The following is a 16,791-nucleotide window of genomic DNA, read 5'->3' as shown; positions in this document are numbered from 1 at the left end:
AGAACAAAAAGCGAACTATCAAAATCACTTAATGTGGAGTTTTTCTTTTCCTCATGACTCTCCACTGGAGCTTTATGCTTCGCATGTGACAACTTTGCCGCACACAAAGGCACACTTTTCTTTTTTTGCCGTTTACTTGTTTAGTGTGTTCTCGTGAAACTGAACAAAACACTCGAAGTTGTTAAAACAAAAAGTTCCTCTCCTCGACGAAGCAGAGTTATTGCTCCACGTGCGCATGATCGAAAAAAAAAGAAAGTAGACATGTTTCATGGTCTGGTATGCTGCCAATGGCCTTGAAGTATTTCTAACACAAGAAGCAATCAGTGTAAAATAGCAATCATTTTTGAAACGGAGCAGTTAAAAAAAAAAACTTTTTTTTGGTAAATTAATTGCTTTTGACAGAATTGGATGGGAAAGGCAACACAATCGAAGACTGCACACCGTTGTTTTACATCCTAATATTAAGTTTGTATTTTCCTAGCTGATGAAGAAATACAAAAAAAAGTATCTAGAAGCGATGATTAAAAGCGCAAAAGGGAATCGCAGCTGCCGTACACACTGGTTTCAACGAGCAGTGTTAAATGAATAAATCCTCAAGATGTTAACTGAATACTGCAATGAGAATACTGAAAGGTTTCAGCGGTGGATTTCTGGTCTTGGTCTAAACTTAGGAAAGCGGGAGTTGTGATATAGCCACCTGCTACCTACCAAATACAAATTGTCACAAAATTACACTACGGAAAATGTTCACCTCAGTTATAGCAGGCCATGTTTTTCTGGCATCGCTATCGTGGCCTTATCACACGAAAGCAGAGGAACTGACAATAGAAGCCATCAGAGGTTGTATATCATCATGCTAATCCACACTTTGATTTTCCAATGTCCTCGCGATGCGGTCTCTTTAAGTACTTTGTTCCCCTTATCCTTACCAGTCGTCCGCAGAAGTCATCACAAAAGGACTATACGGTACAACTTATTCCATGACGATTTTCGCACTCAGATATAAACTGCTTCTAATAGGAAGAAACAAAGATCGCTTTTTATAACGATGTCTTTAAAATAAGCCGTAATACTGGTGCACGCTGTCGCCGGCCGATGAAAAATGTATGAAAAGAACAGTTCTAAGACCTCTAATGAGCTCTCACTGCACATCCAGAATCACAAGAAGAAATACGCTGTAAAACGTCCCACAAGCGCGACGCTATGCCACTAAGTGTCAGAACGAAGTGATGGCAAAGGAACTGCACACTGCGGCTCGATTCTGTCCATCAGCCAGCATGGCTTCGACACACTCGATGAGGCCCACTGTCGTTGGCTAGAGTGGACTTGGATGGTTCCAGCGATGATTCGAGAGAGGAATATTGAAACAGGCTCCAAGAAAAGGCAGCCGGGTTCCGTTTGTTCTTTCAGTTCTTGCAGTCTCCAGCACGTAGCTGGATTCACACGCACCGAAGACCTATACAGCACAAAGGGTCCAGTGTGGTTCACCCAAAGAAATCTAGCGCCATCTCCTTTACATGCGGTACACAAACCAGCGTCAAGCCGTCACAGTTGAGGCGTTCTTCTGAGAGGCAGGCAATGTGTATTTTCTACCGGAGACCACAAGAAGAAGACACACTGCTTCTCAAAACCTTCGAAGAAGAAAATGCAGCAGAACATCCGCACCTGTCCGCCAAGCTTTGCTGAGGAACAGGCGGGCCACTTGTCATTAAAGTTATCAGAACTAGCACCGAATCGCATCCATAGATGGCACGACTGCCTTCATCATGAAAACCGAAAGGCAGAAGACTATATAAGATCTTGATGTCCGTGGGCCGGTCCTGCTGGCCGAAGAAGAGAAGCGACCGGGAACGCACAAGAAAGACAGCAGTCACAACTTCTGCGGCTAACATTGGTGAACCATCGGCTGCAGATTGTGGTGCATCGGGTCGAACGCGCATGAGGAGTAGAGGAGTCCCGGTGACGGGTAGAGTCCGGGCTCGGTCTTCACTGTCATGGGCGGCAGGTCGTCCAGAGGGGACGGCCTCTGCTGCTGACTCGAGTGGTGTCCCGTCTGCTGCGAGTGCTGGTGGTGCTGCAGTTGCTGGTGGTGGTGGTGTTGCGTCTGTTGCTGCAGGTAGGCGAGCGCTGTGAGGTCGTCCTGTAGGTGGTGACCGGGCAGCGTCGGTGACAACCGCTGCATGGGCAGTGCCGTCTGGTGCGGGGCAGCAACACCCATGCACATGCCGGGCATCATGGGCGGGCTCGACCGGGGAGTGCAGGGCACTGAGTCGCCGCCACTCACGCGTCCACCAGCACCGCTCCTGCGCCAAGAGCAAAAAGAAAAAATTCTGTTGAGGTGGCAATAACCGGCAATAGATACTATGCAATACAGTTTAACCACTGTATAATACAGCATTGCCTTCGGCCAGAGAATACAACATTATCTCGGGCCAAAGAAGTTTCAAGTGCTTTTGGGCGGGGTGTATAGCCAGTTGGTGCAATTGTTGGCGCCTTTGGTAGGTGCACATGCAGAACTGTGATTGGCCATGCCGCGTTCTTCATAAATGGTGGCTTAAAATCAGGATAGAAAAAAAGTAACGCACAACTAGAAAACAGGGAGCTCGAAGTGATGGCCACCGTGAAGACAAATCCTGAGATAGTGCGGTATAGCAGGCAATATCAAAAGGAAATACAGAAGCCGGATGAGAACACTAGGGAACACAGACACGAAAGCAAGTTAAATTTAAAGTCAGGAAAACACAAAAGCATACAAAGGCAATATAATTAGCCTGAAAAAAGGAGTTATTGGACAACCGTAATTTTAGTTTGGTTTCTGGGGTTCAACGCCCCAAAGCCATTGAGGCTATGAGTGACACCGTAGAGAAGGGTTCCGGTAATCTCGACCACCTGGTGTTCTTTAACGTGCACTGACATCGCACAGTACACGGGCATCTAACATTTCGCCTCCATCGAAATTCGACTGCCGTGGGCGAGATCGATCCCGCCCGTTTCGGGTCAGCCAAGCACCATAACCACTATCACCGCGGCGGCTAACTGTAATTTTAGGTTATTCTTCCTGTATTTTTTCTATATTTAATGGCGCTCTAGCCATTTCGGGAGGCTAAGATGAGAACACACCGCAAACGGTGAGAGCAGCTGACAAAAAAAAGCAAGGACGTGAGAGGAAACAAAGTAACCGAGATGGAAAATGCGCGTTGTTCTACCCGGTCAGTGATTTCAAAGGGACGTCTGGGCCAGTTTGTTTCCCACAAAGCCACAGTAAACAGCCCACGTTTCATGGGTTTATGGCTGTTCGCACGATCTCCACCAGAGACTGAGCATTGAGCGCCGACCGCCCAAAAACTTTGTTTACGCCGTGAATTAGGACTGCTCTGTTCTGTTTTCTTCTAGCCACAGCCGAGGCGCGACTCCAGGACCATGTTCCCAGCGACGGCAGGAACGCGACCGGCGCCGAGGCTGATCCCAGAATGTTTATCCTTCCTCCAGAAGTTCGGAAGCCACCTCTCCGAAGAACCGCCGCTTGTGTGGCTCGTAAGCAGACACGCGCCAAGCTGCCCTTCCACCCTGAGATATTATGCTCCCTGATTCACTCCCGCCGCTAAATCACGAGACATTGAGCACAGGGACAATATGGGGAGATCTGGGGAATATTTTCTTATTTATACAAGAAACCACCAAAATGTAGCTGCCACTCTCCTTTCGTATATAATGCACTTCCTCTTCCCGTAAATCCACAATACGTTTCCTCGGACACGACACCAATCCAGAGACGCCGATGTCGCCGCTAGCTCGGTCCCAGAAACGTACGCTTACAGAGAAAGTCCACATTCGGAGACGAGTAAAATTTTGGCATGGACCTTGAACTGAAATAGCAATAATCAGGGGAGAGGTTGCGGTTTTGGCAGTAATTTGTTTTTAATTGCCAAATAAAATCTGGTTAGAGCCGATGGCACAATCATGCTGTGTTCATATTAAGGCGAAAGCCTTTAATGCCTCATACTGTCGTTAGCAGACGCGTCGGCAGCCGTGTCGACAGACGCGTCGGCAGGAGTGTCGACAGACGCATCGGCAGCCGTGTCGACAGACGCGTCGGCAGATTCGTTCGCCTTTCGGCTCACTGCTTAAAAGGCTCAAAGTTCCAGCATGAATAAAGGCGCATCTAGTGAATGCATGGGCTGCATAAATAAAATAAAAGGAGTAAAGTCAAGAAAATGAAAAAAATATATAAATTAGAAAATAAACAAAAATAAAAAACAAACTAAATATACGATGTGAAAATTAAAATAAAAAAACAATAAAATTAAGAAAAGGAGCCAAAAGTAAAAAAATATGAAAAATAAAAAAGTAAATGAAAACAAACAGTGGCCAGGAAACGCTTTCGCCTTACAGCACTTCAGAGAGCCAAAGTGCCCCCTGAATTTTTTTCGCAGCTCTCCGTGCAGTCACATGGAGTGGACATACTACACTCTGGTGAATTGAGTTGAGCGCCATACGGAGGGATAAAAATTCAGCGGACACTTTGGTTCTCTAAAGTGCTGCAAGGCGAAAGCGTTTCCTGACGCACTGTTTGTTTTTATTTATTTTTAATTTTCATTATTTGTTTTTTCATATATTTTTTTGCTCCTTTTGTTATTTTTATTGTTTTTATATTTATTGTCATATCTTCTTTTCATTTTGTTTTTATTTTTGTTTTTTTCTTATTTTTTCCTTTTCATCCCTTTATTCCTTTTATTTTATTTATGAAGCCCATGCATTCACTAGATGCACCTTTATTCATGCTCGAACCTTGAGGCTTCGTGGCGGAGTGGTAGCGTCTCCGCTTCAAATGCCAAAGGTCCCAGTTTGATTCCCACCCTCGGCGCAGTTTCTTTTTAAGCAGTGACGCCGAAAGGCGGACAAATCTGCCGACGCGTCTGTCGACACGGCTGCCGACAGCGTCTGTCGACACAGCTGCCGACGTCTGTCGACACCGCTGCTGACGCGTCTGTCGACACGGCTGCCGACAGCGTCTGCTAACGACAGTATGAGGCTAAAGGCTTCCGCCTTAATATAGCTGGAACTTCCTGCTGGTGTGAGCTGCCGCGGTGGCTCACTAGTTAGGGAGCTCGGTTACTGACCCGAGAGACGCGGGTTTCGATCCCGGTCGCGGCAGTCGCATTTCGATGGAGGCGAAATACTAGAGGTCCGTGTACTGTGCGATGTCAGTGCACGTTAAAGAGCCCCAGATGGTAGAAATTTCTGGAACCCTTCACTACGGCGGCTCTCATAGCCTGAGTCGCTTTGGGACGTTAAACTCCAATAAACAAGCGAACAAACAATAAACAAATCATTCTAACATGCCTATGCGACCGCACTTGCGTCTATTACCCCATGGTTATAATGTGCATACCACCGGTGCAAAGCAGGGGTAGATTGGCCTTTAAGCCTCAACACACAGCTCAAGCGATCCTCTGATCCAGCGCCAAAACGTCACTCCCTATCATCATCGCTATTTCATCGACTCGTCAGTCCATCGCTGGGGACCCATGAGCGAGTCTTACATAGCCGCTCGTTATTGCATGAGGAAAGGCGGGTGGCCCGAAGCGATTTCCAAACGCTGACCCTCGGAACATCTTCCACGGTCGTCGTCACGAATCATTCTTCTTGACATACGAGGGTTTCCCTCTAAGGCGAAAGCCTTTAATGCCTCATACTGTCGTTAGCAGATGCGTCGGCAGGAGTGTCGACAGACGCGTCGGCAGCCGTGTCGACAGACGCGTCGGCAGAAGTGTCGACAGACGCGTCGGCAGCCGTGTCGACAGACACGTCGGCAGCCGTGTCGACAGACGCGTCGGCAGATTCGTCCGCCTTTCGGCGTCACTGCTTAAAAGGCTCAAGGTTCCAGCATGAATAAAGGCGCATCTAGTGAATGCATGGGCTTCATAAATAAAATAAAAGGAGTAAAGTCAAGGAAAGGAAAAATAAAAAAACAAAATATGTAAATAAACAAAAATAAAAACAAAATTAAAGTAAGATGTGAAAATGAATATAAAAATCAATAAAATTAAGAAAAGGAGCAAAAAATAAAGAACAAAATATGAAAAATAAAAAAAGTAAAAAAAAAAACAGCGGCCAGGAAACTCTTTCGCCTTGCAGCACTTTAGAGAGCCAAAGTGCCCTCTGAATCTTTATATCAGTAGCCTTTACTACTTCTTTCTCGGTACAGATGACCCCAGCCATTACACTGGAGGTTGTTCGTTTACTCTGTTTTTTTTTTTTCCTTCTAAACCAACAATAACAGCAGGCCCAACGCGGCGCCGATGTCATTCAGTAGATGCATGCATGGTTAGCAACACACACCAGCATAGGAGCAGAACGAATGTGTTATCCCGATTTCAAACCAGGGGCAGATATAACGGTCGCTCACGTAGGCGACTGTCCCCTTTGCACCATGTGTTTCTTGCATATTTTCATCGAAAAAATGGGGTACCTATGAAATTCTTCTAGATTAAAGGGGGGGGGGAGGAGGCTGCCACTTTCCCACCATAAATCCACCTCTGTTCGAACCCATTAATAAACGCACGCAAATGTGAATATTTCAGGCCTTAACCACTGGCAAATCTACCAGCGTACCACTGATGACGCCATCAGAGTGTGATCGGGAAAGTAGGATCGGCAAAAAAAAAAAGCCATTTGGTAATGCAGATAGAGAGAGAAAAAAACCCTTTAATGAAAAACAGAGAATTCAGCCGCAGTTTAAAAATCACTCTCTGTGGGGAAGGGAATTAGAGAGACAAATACGGAAGGAGAGTGGTGCAGAAAATGTAAAATCAAAGATATAATAATGGGAACAGATGAAATTCGGCCATTAAACACGTTGTTTTGTAACGTAACGCAATGAAATGCATAGTCCGAAAAAAGGTTTCTTATAATGCACTGGCCCAGGACATTATATATATTGTGAAGCGCTACTGGCCTGCATGTGATGTACTCTACAAGCAGTCCGGCAAGCAGGATTTGGTCTTTTTTCTGTTTTTGCTGTTGCAGATAAGAACTGCAGTACGCAGTCATGTTTCATTGTTTATTTGGTTTCTTCAAATCAAATCAAGCTTTATTTTAACATCGTGATGTTGGGTGGGCACATACAAAAAGGCAAGAAGAGGCTTGATGGGGAATGTGCCCGCCTGTACAGGGCAGAGGTGGTTACATCAGTGGGGTGAGTTACAAATAAACAGTAAAAAACATCATGTGGTATCTGCGTGCAGCAAAGGTTAATAATTGCATAGGACCACTATACAGGCTTATTAATGAACAGAACAAAGACAACAAGTCATGTTTCATTGTTTATTTGTTTTCTTCTTTCTAACTACCCATCACTGATGATGATGATGATGATGATGATGATGATGTCCTCGGGCTGAATTGATTCATTAATTGATTTCGTCTTTGTCCACGGCAGTATTTTTCCTCCCACTCTGTTCTTTCTCGCCTTGCTGTTTTTCTCTTTACCATGCACCCTATCCCCTTAATTGTATTTATTGATCCATATAGTGCGTTTCCTGCTTTTGTATGTGTTTCGCTGATCCCTCTTCTTATTCAACTCGCATCTAATCCCTTCGGCCTCTTCATTTTGCCCACGTGCACGACAGACAATAGCAGACGACGGCGCAAATGCCGATCCCACACCATAGGCGGGCACTTTCCGCTGGCGGGAAAAGCCAGGCGCCAGGCCTGTACTCGATCACGCGTCGAGAGACGCAGTGTCGAGTTACAGCTGCAGGGAGCGACCGAGCGAGTGCTTAGGGGGAAGACGCGCTGCTTTCGACATTCCCCCCACGCAGCGAGCTTCGCACGGTCGAGAACAGGAGGGCTGACGATCCTGCACGCAGTCCTCTGGAAGCGGGAATTGTTCCTTCTGATCGCGCAGACCCCAAAGCACGAGGGTGCATGTGGCCACAGCCTGTATGAAGGCGAAAGCCTTTAATGCTTCCTCGTTGTCGACAGAAGGCTGCCAGCAGAAGGCTCCCGGCAGAAGGTTGTCAGCGGAGGTGTCACCCTTTATCCAGTCGGACCAGAAAAAAAAAATTTTTGCGCATGATGCGATCCGAACCACCATCCTTCCTTTCCGCAGCCGAGCGTGCTAATGGCTACGCTACTTCCTGCCAACGTATATGTAGTCCGTCCATCCGTCCGTCCGTCCGTCCGTCCGTCCGTCCGTCCGTCCGTCCGTCCGTCCGTCCGTCCGTCCGTCCGTCCGTCCGTCCGTCCGTCCGTCCGTCCGTCCGTCCGTCCGTCCGTCCGTCCGTCCGTCCGTCCGTCCGTCCGTCCGTCCGTCCGTCCGTCCGTCCGTCCGTCCGTCCGTCCGTCCGTCCGTCCGTCCGTCCGTCCGTCCGTCCGTCCGTCCGTCCGTCCGTCCGTCCGTCCGTCCGTCCGTCCGTCCGTCCGTCCGTCCGTCCGTCCGTCCGTCCGTCCGTCCGTCCGTCCGTCCGTCCGTCCGTCCGTCCGTCCGTCCGTCCGTCCGTCCGTCCGTCCGTCCGTCCGTCCGTCCGTCCGTCCGTCCGTCCGTCCGTCCGTCCGTCCGTCCGTCCGTCCGTCCATCCATCCATCCATCCATCCATCCATCCATCCATCCATCCATCCATCCATCCATCCATCCATCCATCCATCCATCCATCCATCCATCCATCCATCCATCCATCCATCCATCCATCCATCCATCCATCCATCCATCCATCCATCCATCCATCCATCCATCCATCCATCCATCCATCCATCCATCCATCCATCCATCCATCCATCCATCCATCCATCCATCCATCCATCCATCCATCCATCCATCCATCCATCCATCCATCCATCCATCCATCCATCCATCCATCCATCCATCCATCCATCCATCCATCCATCCATCCATCCATCCATCCATCCATCCATCCATCCATCCATCCATCCATCCATCCATCCATCCATCCATCCATCCATCCATCCATCCATCCATCCATCCATCCATCCATCCATCCATCCATCCATCCATCCATCCATCCATCCATCCATCCATCCATCCATCCATCCATCCATCCATCCATCCATCCATCCATCCATCCATCCATCCATCCATCCATCCATCCATCCATCCATCCATCCATCCATCCATCCATCCATCCATCCATCCATCCATCCATCCATCCATCCATCCATCCATCCATCCATCCATCCATCCATCCATCCATCCATCCATCCATCCATCCATCCATCCATCCATCCATCCATCCATCCATCCATCCATCCATCCATCCATCCATCCATCCATCCATCCATCCATCCATCCATCCATCCATCCATCCATCCATCCATCCATCCATCCATCCATCCATCCATCCATCCATCCATCCATCCATCCATCCATCCATCCATCCATCCATCCATCCATCCATCCATCCATCCATCCATCCATCCATCCATCCATCCATCCATCCATCCATCCATCCATCCATCCATCCATCCATCCATCCATCCATCCATCCATCCATCCATCCATCCATCCATCCATCCATCCATCCATCCATCCATCCATCCATCCATCCATCCATCCATCCATCCATCCATCCATCCATCCATCCATCCATCCATCCATCCATCCATCCATCCATCCATCCATCCATCCATCCATCCATCCATCCATCCATCCATCCATCCATCCATCCATCCATCCATCCATCCATCCATCCATCCATCCATCCATCCATCCATCCATCCATCCATCCATCCATCCATCCATCCATCCATCCATCCATCCATCCATCCATCCATCCATCCATCCATCCATCCATCCATCCATCCATCCATCCATCCATCCATCCATCCATCCATCCATCCATCCATCCATCCATCCATCCATCCATCCATCCATCCATCCATCCATCCATCCATCCATCCATCCATCCATCCATCCATCCATCCATCCATCCATCCATCCATCCATCCATCCATCCATCCATCCATCCATCCATCCATCCATCCATCCATCCATCCATCCATCCATCCATCCATCCATCCATCCATCCATCCATCCATCCATCCATCCATCCATCCATCCATCCATCCATCCATCCATCCATCCATCCATCCATCCATCCATCCATCCATCCATCCATCCATCCATCCATCCATCCATCCATCCATCCATCCATCCATCCATCCATCCATCCATCCATCCATCCATCCATCCATCCATCCATCCATCCATCCATCCATCCATCCATCCATCCATCCATCCATCCATCCATCCATCCATCCATCCATCCATCCATCCATCCATCCATCCATCCATCCATCCATCCATCCATCCATCCATCCATCCATCCATCCATCCATCCATCCATCCATCCATCCATCCATCCATCCATCCATCCATCCATCCATCCATCCATCCATCCATCCATCCATCCATCCATCCATCCATCCATCCATCCATCCATCCATCCATCCATCCATCCATCCATCCATCCATCCATCCATCCATCCATCCATCCATCCATCCATCCATCCATCCATCCATCCATCCATCCATCCATCCATCCATCCATCCATCCATCCATCCATCCATCCATCCATCCATCCATCCATCCATCCATCCATCCATCCATCCATCCATCCATCCATCCATCCATCCATCCATCCATCCATCCATCCATCCATCCATCCATCCATCCATCCATCCATCCATCCATCCATCCATCCATCCATCCATCCATCCATCCATCCATCCATCCATCCATCCATCCATCCATCCATCCATCCATCCATCCATCCATCCATCCATCCATCCATCCATCCATCCATCCATCCATCCATCCATCCATCCATCCATCCATCCATCCATCCATCCATCCATCCATCCATCCATCCATCCATCCATCCATCCATCCATCCATCCATCCATCCATCCATCCATCCATCCATCCATCCATCCATCCATCCATCCATCCATCCATCCATCCATCCATCCATCCATCCATCCATCCATCCATCCATCCATCCATCCATCCATCCATCCATCCATCCATCCATCTATCTATCCATCTATCTATCTATCTATCTATCTATCTATCTATCTATCTATCTATCTATCTATCTATCTATCTATCTATCTATCTATCTATCTATCTATCTATCTATCTATCTATCTATCTATCTATCTATCTATCTATCTATCTATCTATCTATCTATCTATCTATCTATCTATCTATCTATCTATCTATCTATCTATCTATCTATCTATCTATCTATCTATCTATCTATCTATCTATCTATCTATCTATCTATCTATCTATCTATCTATCTATCTATCTATCTATCTATCTATCTATCTATCTATCTATCTATCTATCTATCTATCTATCTATCTATCTATCTATCTATCTATCTATCTATCTATCTATCTATCTATCTATCTATCTATCTATCTATCTATCGAACAGTTAAGACTGAAAGCCTTTTACAATAGCAAAAACGTTAATATGAAAAAAATATGACTGCCTTGAAACTTAGGAAAAACCCACCTAGGCGCAAATGATTTCACGACACAAAAAGAGAGCAATATTTCGAGCAATAAATAGTTGGAAGTTGGCGCCTGTCCGTTGTCTCCTCGTCTCTTTTTGTATCGTGAAATCATTTGCGCCTAGGTGGGTTTTTTTCCCAAGTTTCAAGATGAAAAACCAACTAGCCCGTCAACATGCCTTACTGAGCTATATAGAGAGTTTTAGTATAGCGTTAGCGTGATAGCGGACCTAAGGGAAATTACGTTAGCGTGCCGCAAGCAACTTATGCCCACAGACAGTTTTAGTATAGCGTTTTGAAAACGTTAAACGCCATCTGCTTGACATGGATGCGAATGGTCCTTCTAAAATGGTCGACACGACCGCTAACTTGCCAAATTATAATATTTCCGAGTTTTTTATACGAATTATTAGTGCAGTGTTCATTTTCGTCTGCAAAATGACCCGAAATTACAATAAAATGAAATAAAAACGTAAAACAGTGGCGCCATCTAGTAAAGGCAATGTTAACTACAAGCCGTTGGAGCAAGAATATTTGCCATCACATGACGTCTAATGTTCAAAAAACTTTTGTAAATTTAATATAAACTCTTTTTACATAATTTAAGTCCATAAAACATCGCGAAAAACCTCCAAATCTATTTTTGTCTTGTTCCAGACGTTTTTGCTAGGTTTCTGCTGCGTTTCGGGCCGTTGCAGACGGTAGCAGTGCAGCTTGAGTTTCCATTAGGCTTGCGCGCTCCAGAATCGAGAGCGTATCTCAAAAACTGGGCTGAATTGCAGCTTAAACTTTATCGTCGAAGCAAGGTAAGTCATAGCGAAAACCAACAACACCAGTAGTTGCCGGTAAACATGCCGACCGGAATCGCAAGAGCTGCTGAATCGGCTGAAGCGGGCGGCTCTCGCTTGAAAGGACGCCGCCATGTTTCCACGCTAAGGGCGCAAAAGCCGCAACGCTAAATTCTGAAAATTGCGTGCGTACGCTAACGCTATTTCCCCGTTAGCGTTCTGCGCATGCGCACTCTAGACCCGCTATTCCGCTATGCACGCAATTACGCAAAGCCCGCAATACTAAAACTCTCTTATGACTGCCGTCGGGTGATCTGCGGATATAACTGGTTGTTTTAGTGAAATCTTACAACTTACAAAAAAAAGGCCTTCATAAATGGTTTCTCGCTCAAAAATGCTTTTGCTCAAAATTATTGGGTATGAATGCGATAGTGACCGCTGCGAGATGAACCCGTCAGTTGAGTTGCCGGGTTGCGGCTCAGGGACCCATTGCGCACGCACCCCGAAGCCGGTAGCCCGGCCCCTTGGTTTTGTGTGGGTTGGCTGTTTGTCGGGTCTCCTCGAGCGGCCGCCATCCCGGCGCCGCCGAAATGGGTTTGTTTTGAGACAAACGCGGCAGATGGCGGCAACGACGGCTAACCGGCAGGGAGGGGGCCCGGCCTTGCAAGGCCGCGTTCGAGCCGCAAGGCGCGGCCGATGCGCTAACCCCTGGGGCTAGAGATGTAAAATTTCATGAAATTTTGAATGGTATGAAAAAAACCGTTTTTTTTCAGGGTTTTTTCATGAAAAATTGGAAATTTTGCAGAACGTGACAAAAACAGATTTATTTGCAACAGCACGACGATGAATAATAATGCTCCGAAGTTCAGTCGAATATGTAGTTATAGATGTCATATTGTGAAACAAACTTCTTTTTCTATTGCACTGAGAAGATAATAATGATTTGCACTTCAGGCGAATATGGAGATATAAATATCATATTTGTGGAACGAACTTCTTGATCTATTGCACCGAGAAAGGGAACCTGAAAACTGATCTATCAGTCACTCCATATCGGACTCAGAGTCACTGTCGCATGATGCGGCACTACGCGCAGCAGCATGGATTGAAGCTGTCTCCGCAGCTATGTTCGACTGCACATAAACAAGCTTTCGAACGCGTTCCCCTGAAAGCCTGTTGCGAATCCTTGTATGGACGTTTCCGAAACGGGACTAGTTTAGTTCGCAGTTGGCGGATAATGGTGGTATCTGCAGCAGTCGGCAAGTCAGACGAGTTAGCGGCTGGTTGGTGCAAAGGTCTTGCCACCAGGTAGATGGGGCCACGTGCTTCGCTGAAGACCCCTGTCCTGGACCAAACTCCTGCGGATGTCCTGTACTCTGCTACGTTGGAAATCAAGAAGCTGGGCTTGTATTTGGCTATAACCGCTTACGTGCACAACAGCCTATGTTATTTATGCCGTGTGTGTAGCGCTGTAGTTTTTCCAGCCATTTTGTTCTACTTCCACCGTGAGTTCAAGTATTAATGTGTTTTTAAGTCAAGCCTGGATCTTATATGTGACTTGGCCTTCAACCCGCGTACTCGCAGCACGAACGTTTTAAAGGCACTACTTGGCACCGGCGATGACGACTGCTCTCCAATCGTTCAACGATGCATGCTGTATTGGTTTTCAAAGCAAAAACAAAAACCTAAACTGAAAGCAAGCAACCATAAAACCTTCAAATTGCATTTCGAAATTGAAAATTGAAATTTTCGATGTTTCTTTGCATTTTCCCTCGTCTGAAAAAAACGAAAAAAAAAACGGTTTTTTTTCCAAAATTGCAGTGTTTTTTTCAGGCCTTCACATCTCTACCTGGGGCCTCGAAGGTGGCCGCGTGTAAATTTATTGGTTTGAACGGCATAGCGCGTGACGGACGGGATGCCCCAAAGACGAGCAGCGAAGGGGGAGAGCGCGACCGGGGCAGTGCGCGCGGTTCGGGCTGAGTGTTTGCCTTCCTTGTGCCGCCGCTGGCGTTTTTGTGTGTTTGTGTGTGTCGGTGCTATAACCAAGCGGAAATGCGTAACGTCTTCTAGGAATTCGCGCGGTGCTCGCGTAAACAACAACCCCGTGAGCACTGGCGTGCTATTGGCTGCTTCAGTTTGAGCAAAATTTCCCTGATTGGCTCTGACAGGCGCATTTCCTATCGGTTACAAAAATGGTCCCCAGAATGCTGGGAAAGTGTATTTAAGGGCGAATTTTTGGCGCGAAAAGAGAGATTCGGTTTGCAGCCTTCGGGCTGCGGCCGTGTATCTGTATTTTTCAGCCAGCGTCCGTTGCGGCGGACGCGGTTGTTGCGACGCGCGTCTTTACTCTCTTTTACTCTGTCCTCTTATCTTTCAACTCTCTTCTATCTGAGTAGGTTCTAGTAACGTTGCGTGGCAGCGGTGGTGGCTCGGCTTGAGCCAGTTGGCAGGCCCGTGCACTTTCCTTTTCATCCTTCTCTCAGTCGCAACCAACCAACCGCGAAAAGCGAGAGATTGGACCGGAGGGAGACTGAGAGATCGGACCGGAGGGAGATCGGAGCTCGAGAGAGTCCGGAGAGACCGGCCGGCACCGGAGGGGAGACCGGGCGAGGTCCGGGAGAGATCGGAGGGAAGTCGCTGGTGAATGCTCGTACAATAAACTACATAGTCGCCGGGCACCCAGTGCGGATGCCGTGGAACCTCCTACCCCACTACTAACTTACAATGACATACTTCAGCACTTAAGATATCCCGTCGGGTCTACCCTCCGCCGGCTAAGACACTAGATAAAGGGGAGGAACACCACCTCCGAAAGCTACAGACCAACACTTACAACAACCCACGAAGACTGCATGCCATAGACCCGGAGTCATTTGACTCACAATGCAAATTCTGCGGGGAGAAGGCGGACCTGTACCATATGGTATGGGCCTGCCAACGAAATCAGGCGATCACTGTTAATAACCAGCCAACGCAGGAGGGGTGGGAGGCAGCTCTGTCCAGCTCGGACGAAAAGAGTCAAAAGCAACTCATCGAAAGAGCCCAGACAGCAGCCTACGCCAATGGGGTTCCGGACTGAGAGCTCCAACCACCGCTACAACCTCCTAAACCATTTCATTAAAATATTTTCACCACCACCACCCGAAGAAGTTGTCCAGTCAGTTCTGCAACGTGTCGCCGGATCACCGAACCATTAGAAGGCTTCAAGATCAACTCCATCGATCTGACCGATCACCAACATCGATCGATTCTATCATCACCACATGCAAAATTAGCTCCGTCCTTCCTGTTACGTCATCTTTGCCGAGACTGCACAGGGCTACCTGTTATATAGAATGCCCCCGAGCATAGAGTTTCGAATATAACTAGAAGACGCTTCATCCACCATGGAAAGGCGCAGGAATGCCGGGAAGATGAGATTTCTTAGTTGACTTGGCTATTGTTGGACATAGAACGTTGGATTCAGCCGTAAATATAGGACTCTTCTGTAGGCAAAACCTCGAAGAAATGCTGCGAAAGTTTCCATATCGGCCTAACAAAGAACTTTCATTCGCGTTAAATCTATTGAAGAAGTGAACAACGCAGCATTGAAATAATAATCTGCGCACAGAGGAGAGCCTCGCGGCGTTCCTACCAATTTCGAGGTACCAATTTCGAGGTTTTTGGCCAAGCACGAAACCTCGCCTTCCCGGCATTCCGCCGTGGATGACGTGTACTTTAAGGAACTCCCATAGGCGTTGGTACGAGCTTTTCCTCTCGGTGAAAATTCAGGGGGCACTTTGACTGTCTATAGTGCGTAGAGATGAAAGCGTTTTCCGCACCACTTGGACTGCCTCTGTGGCACTGGTGACGTCAACACTGCATGACATCACACATAATTAAGTAGTGATTACTAAGTACTGACCATTTACTAACTACTGGCTAATTACTGATTAATGACTAAATAATAATTAACTGCTAATTAATCACGCTTAAGCTTCGCCTTTGAGAGTGGAACGCGAGAGCGTGTTGTAGCGCTGCAAGGGAGTCCACGGAACGCGATGCCTTGCCCTTTGAACGCGACGCTTTTTGAGGAAAGGAAACGGCGCAGTAATTCCCTGTCATCGCGGTGGAGACCGGAACCGCACCGTACAAGAAGGGAGGCGGTGGGAGTGAAAGAAGAAAGAGAAAAAGGGGCCGTAATGAAGAAAATGAAAATTATATTTGAGGAAAGGAAATTACGCAGTAACTGTCTCACATATCTCGCTGGACACCTGTTATCCGTTTGTAGAGGAAGTGAAGAAAATGGAAATTGTATTTGAGGAAAGGAAATTACGCAGTAACTGTCTCACATATCTCGGTGGACACCCGTCAGAAGCGTGACACCTCTGCTGACAACCTTCTGTCGACAACGATGAGGCATTAAAGGCTTTCGCTTTAATATTCAGAACTGCGCTCGCTACAGCAGTTCACTCGAGAGTG

General features: G+C 47.4%; 1 protein-coding gene across 2 annotated transcripts in view; it reads right to left on the bottom strand.

Moving 5' to 3' along the window:
• Positions 1-1,740: 1,740 nt before the first annotated feature.
• LOC149331107 (uncharacterized) overlaps positions 1,741-16,791 on the bottom strand; it is a 121,888-nt gene continuing 106,837 nt past the window's right edge. For both annotated transcript variants that reach the window (XM_089556331.1, XM_089556332.1), the window contains one exon: positions 1,741-2,303. In XM_089556331.1, coding sequence (XP_089412457.1) covers positions 1,886-2,303 — 418 coding nt within the window. In that variant the 3' untranslated portion in view covers positions 1,741-1,885. The remainder of the gene's footprint in view (positions 2,304-16,791) is intronic.

This window comes from Amblyomma mixtum, chromosome 8, assembly GCF_055824585.1.
Source record: "Amblyomma mixtum isolate Tamu chromosome 8, ASM5582458v1, whole genome shotgun sequence".
Lineage (NCBI taxonomy): Eukaryota > Metazoa > Arthropoda > Arachnida > Ixodida > Ixodidae > Amblyomma > Amblyomma mixtum.
The sequence above is the reverse complement of the archived record's forward strand: the minus strand, read 5'-3'. Positions and strand labels throughout refer to the sequence as shown.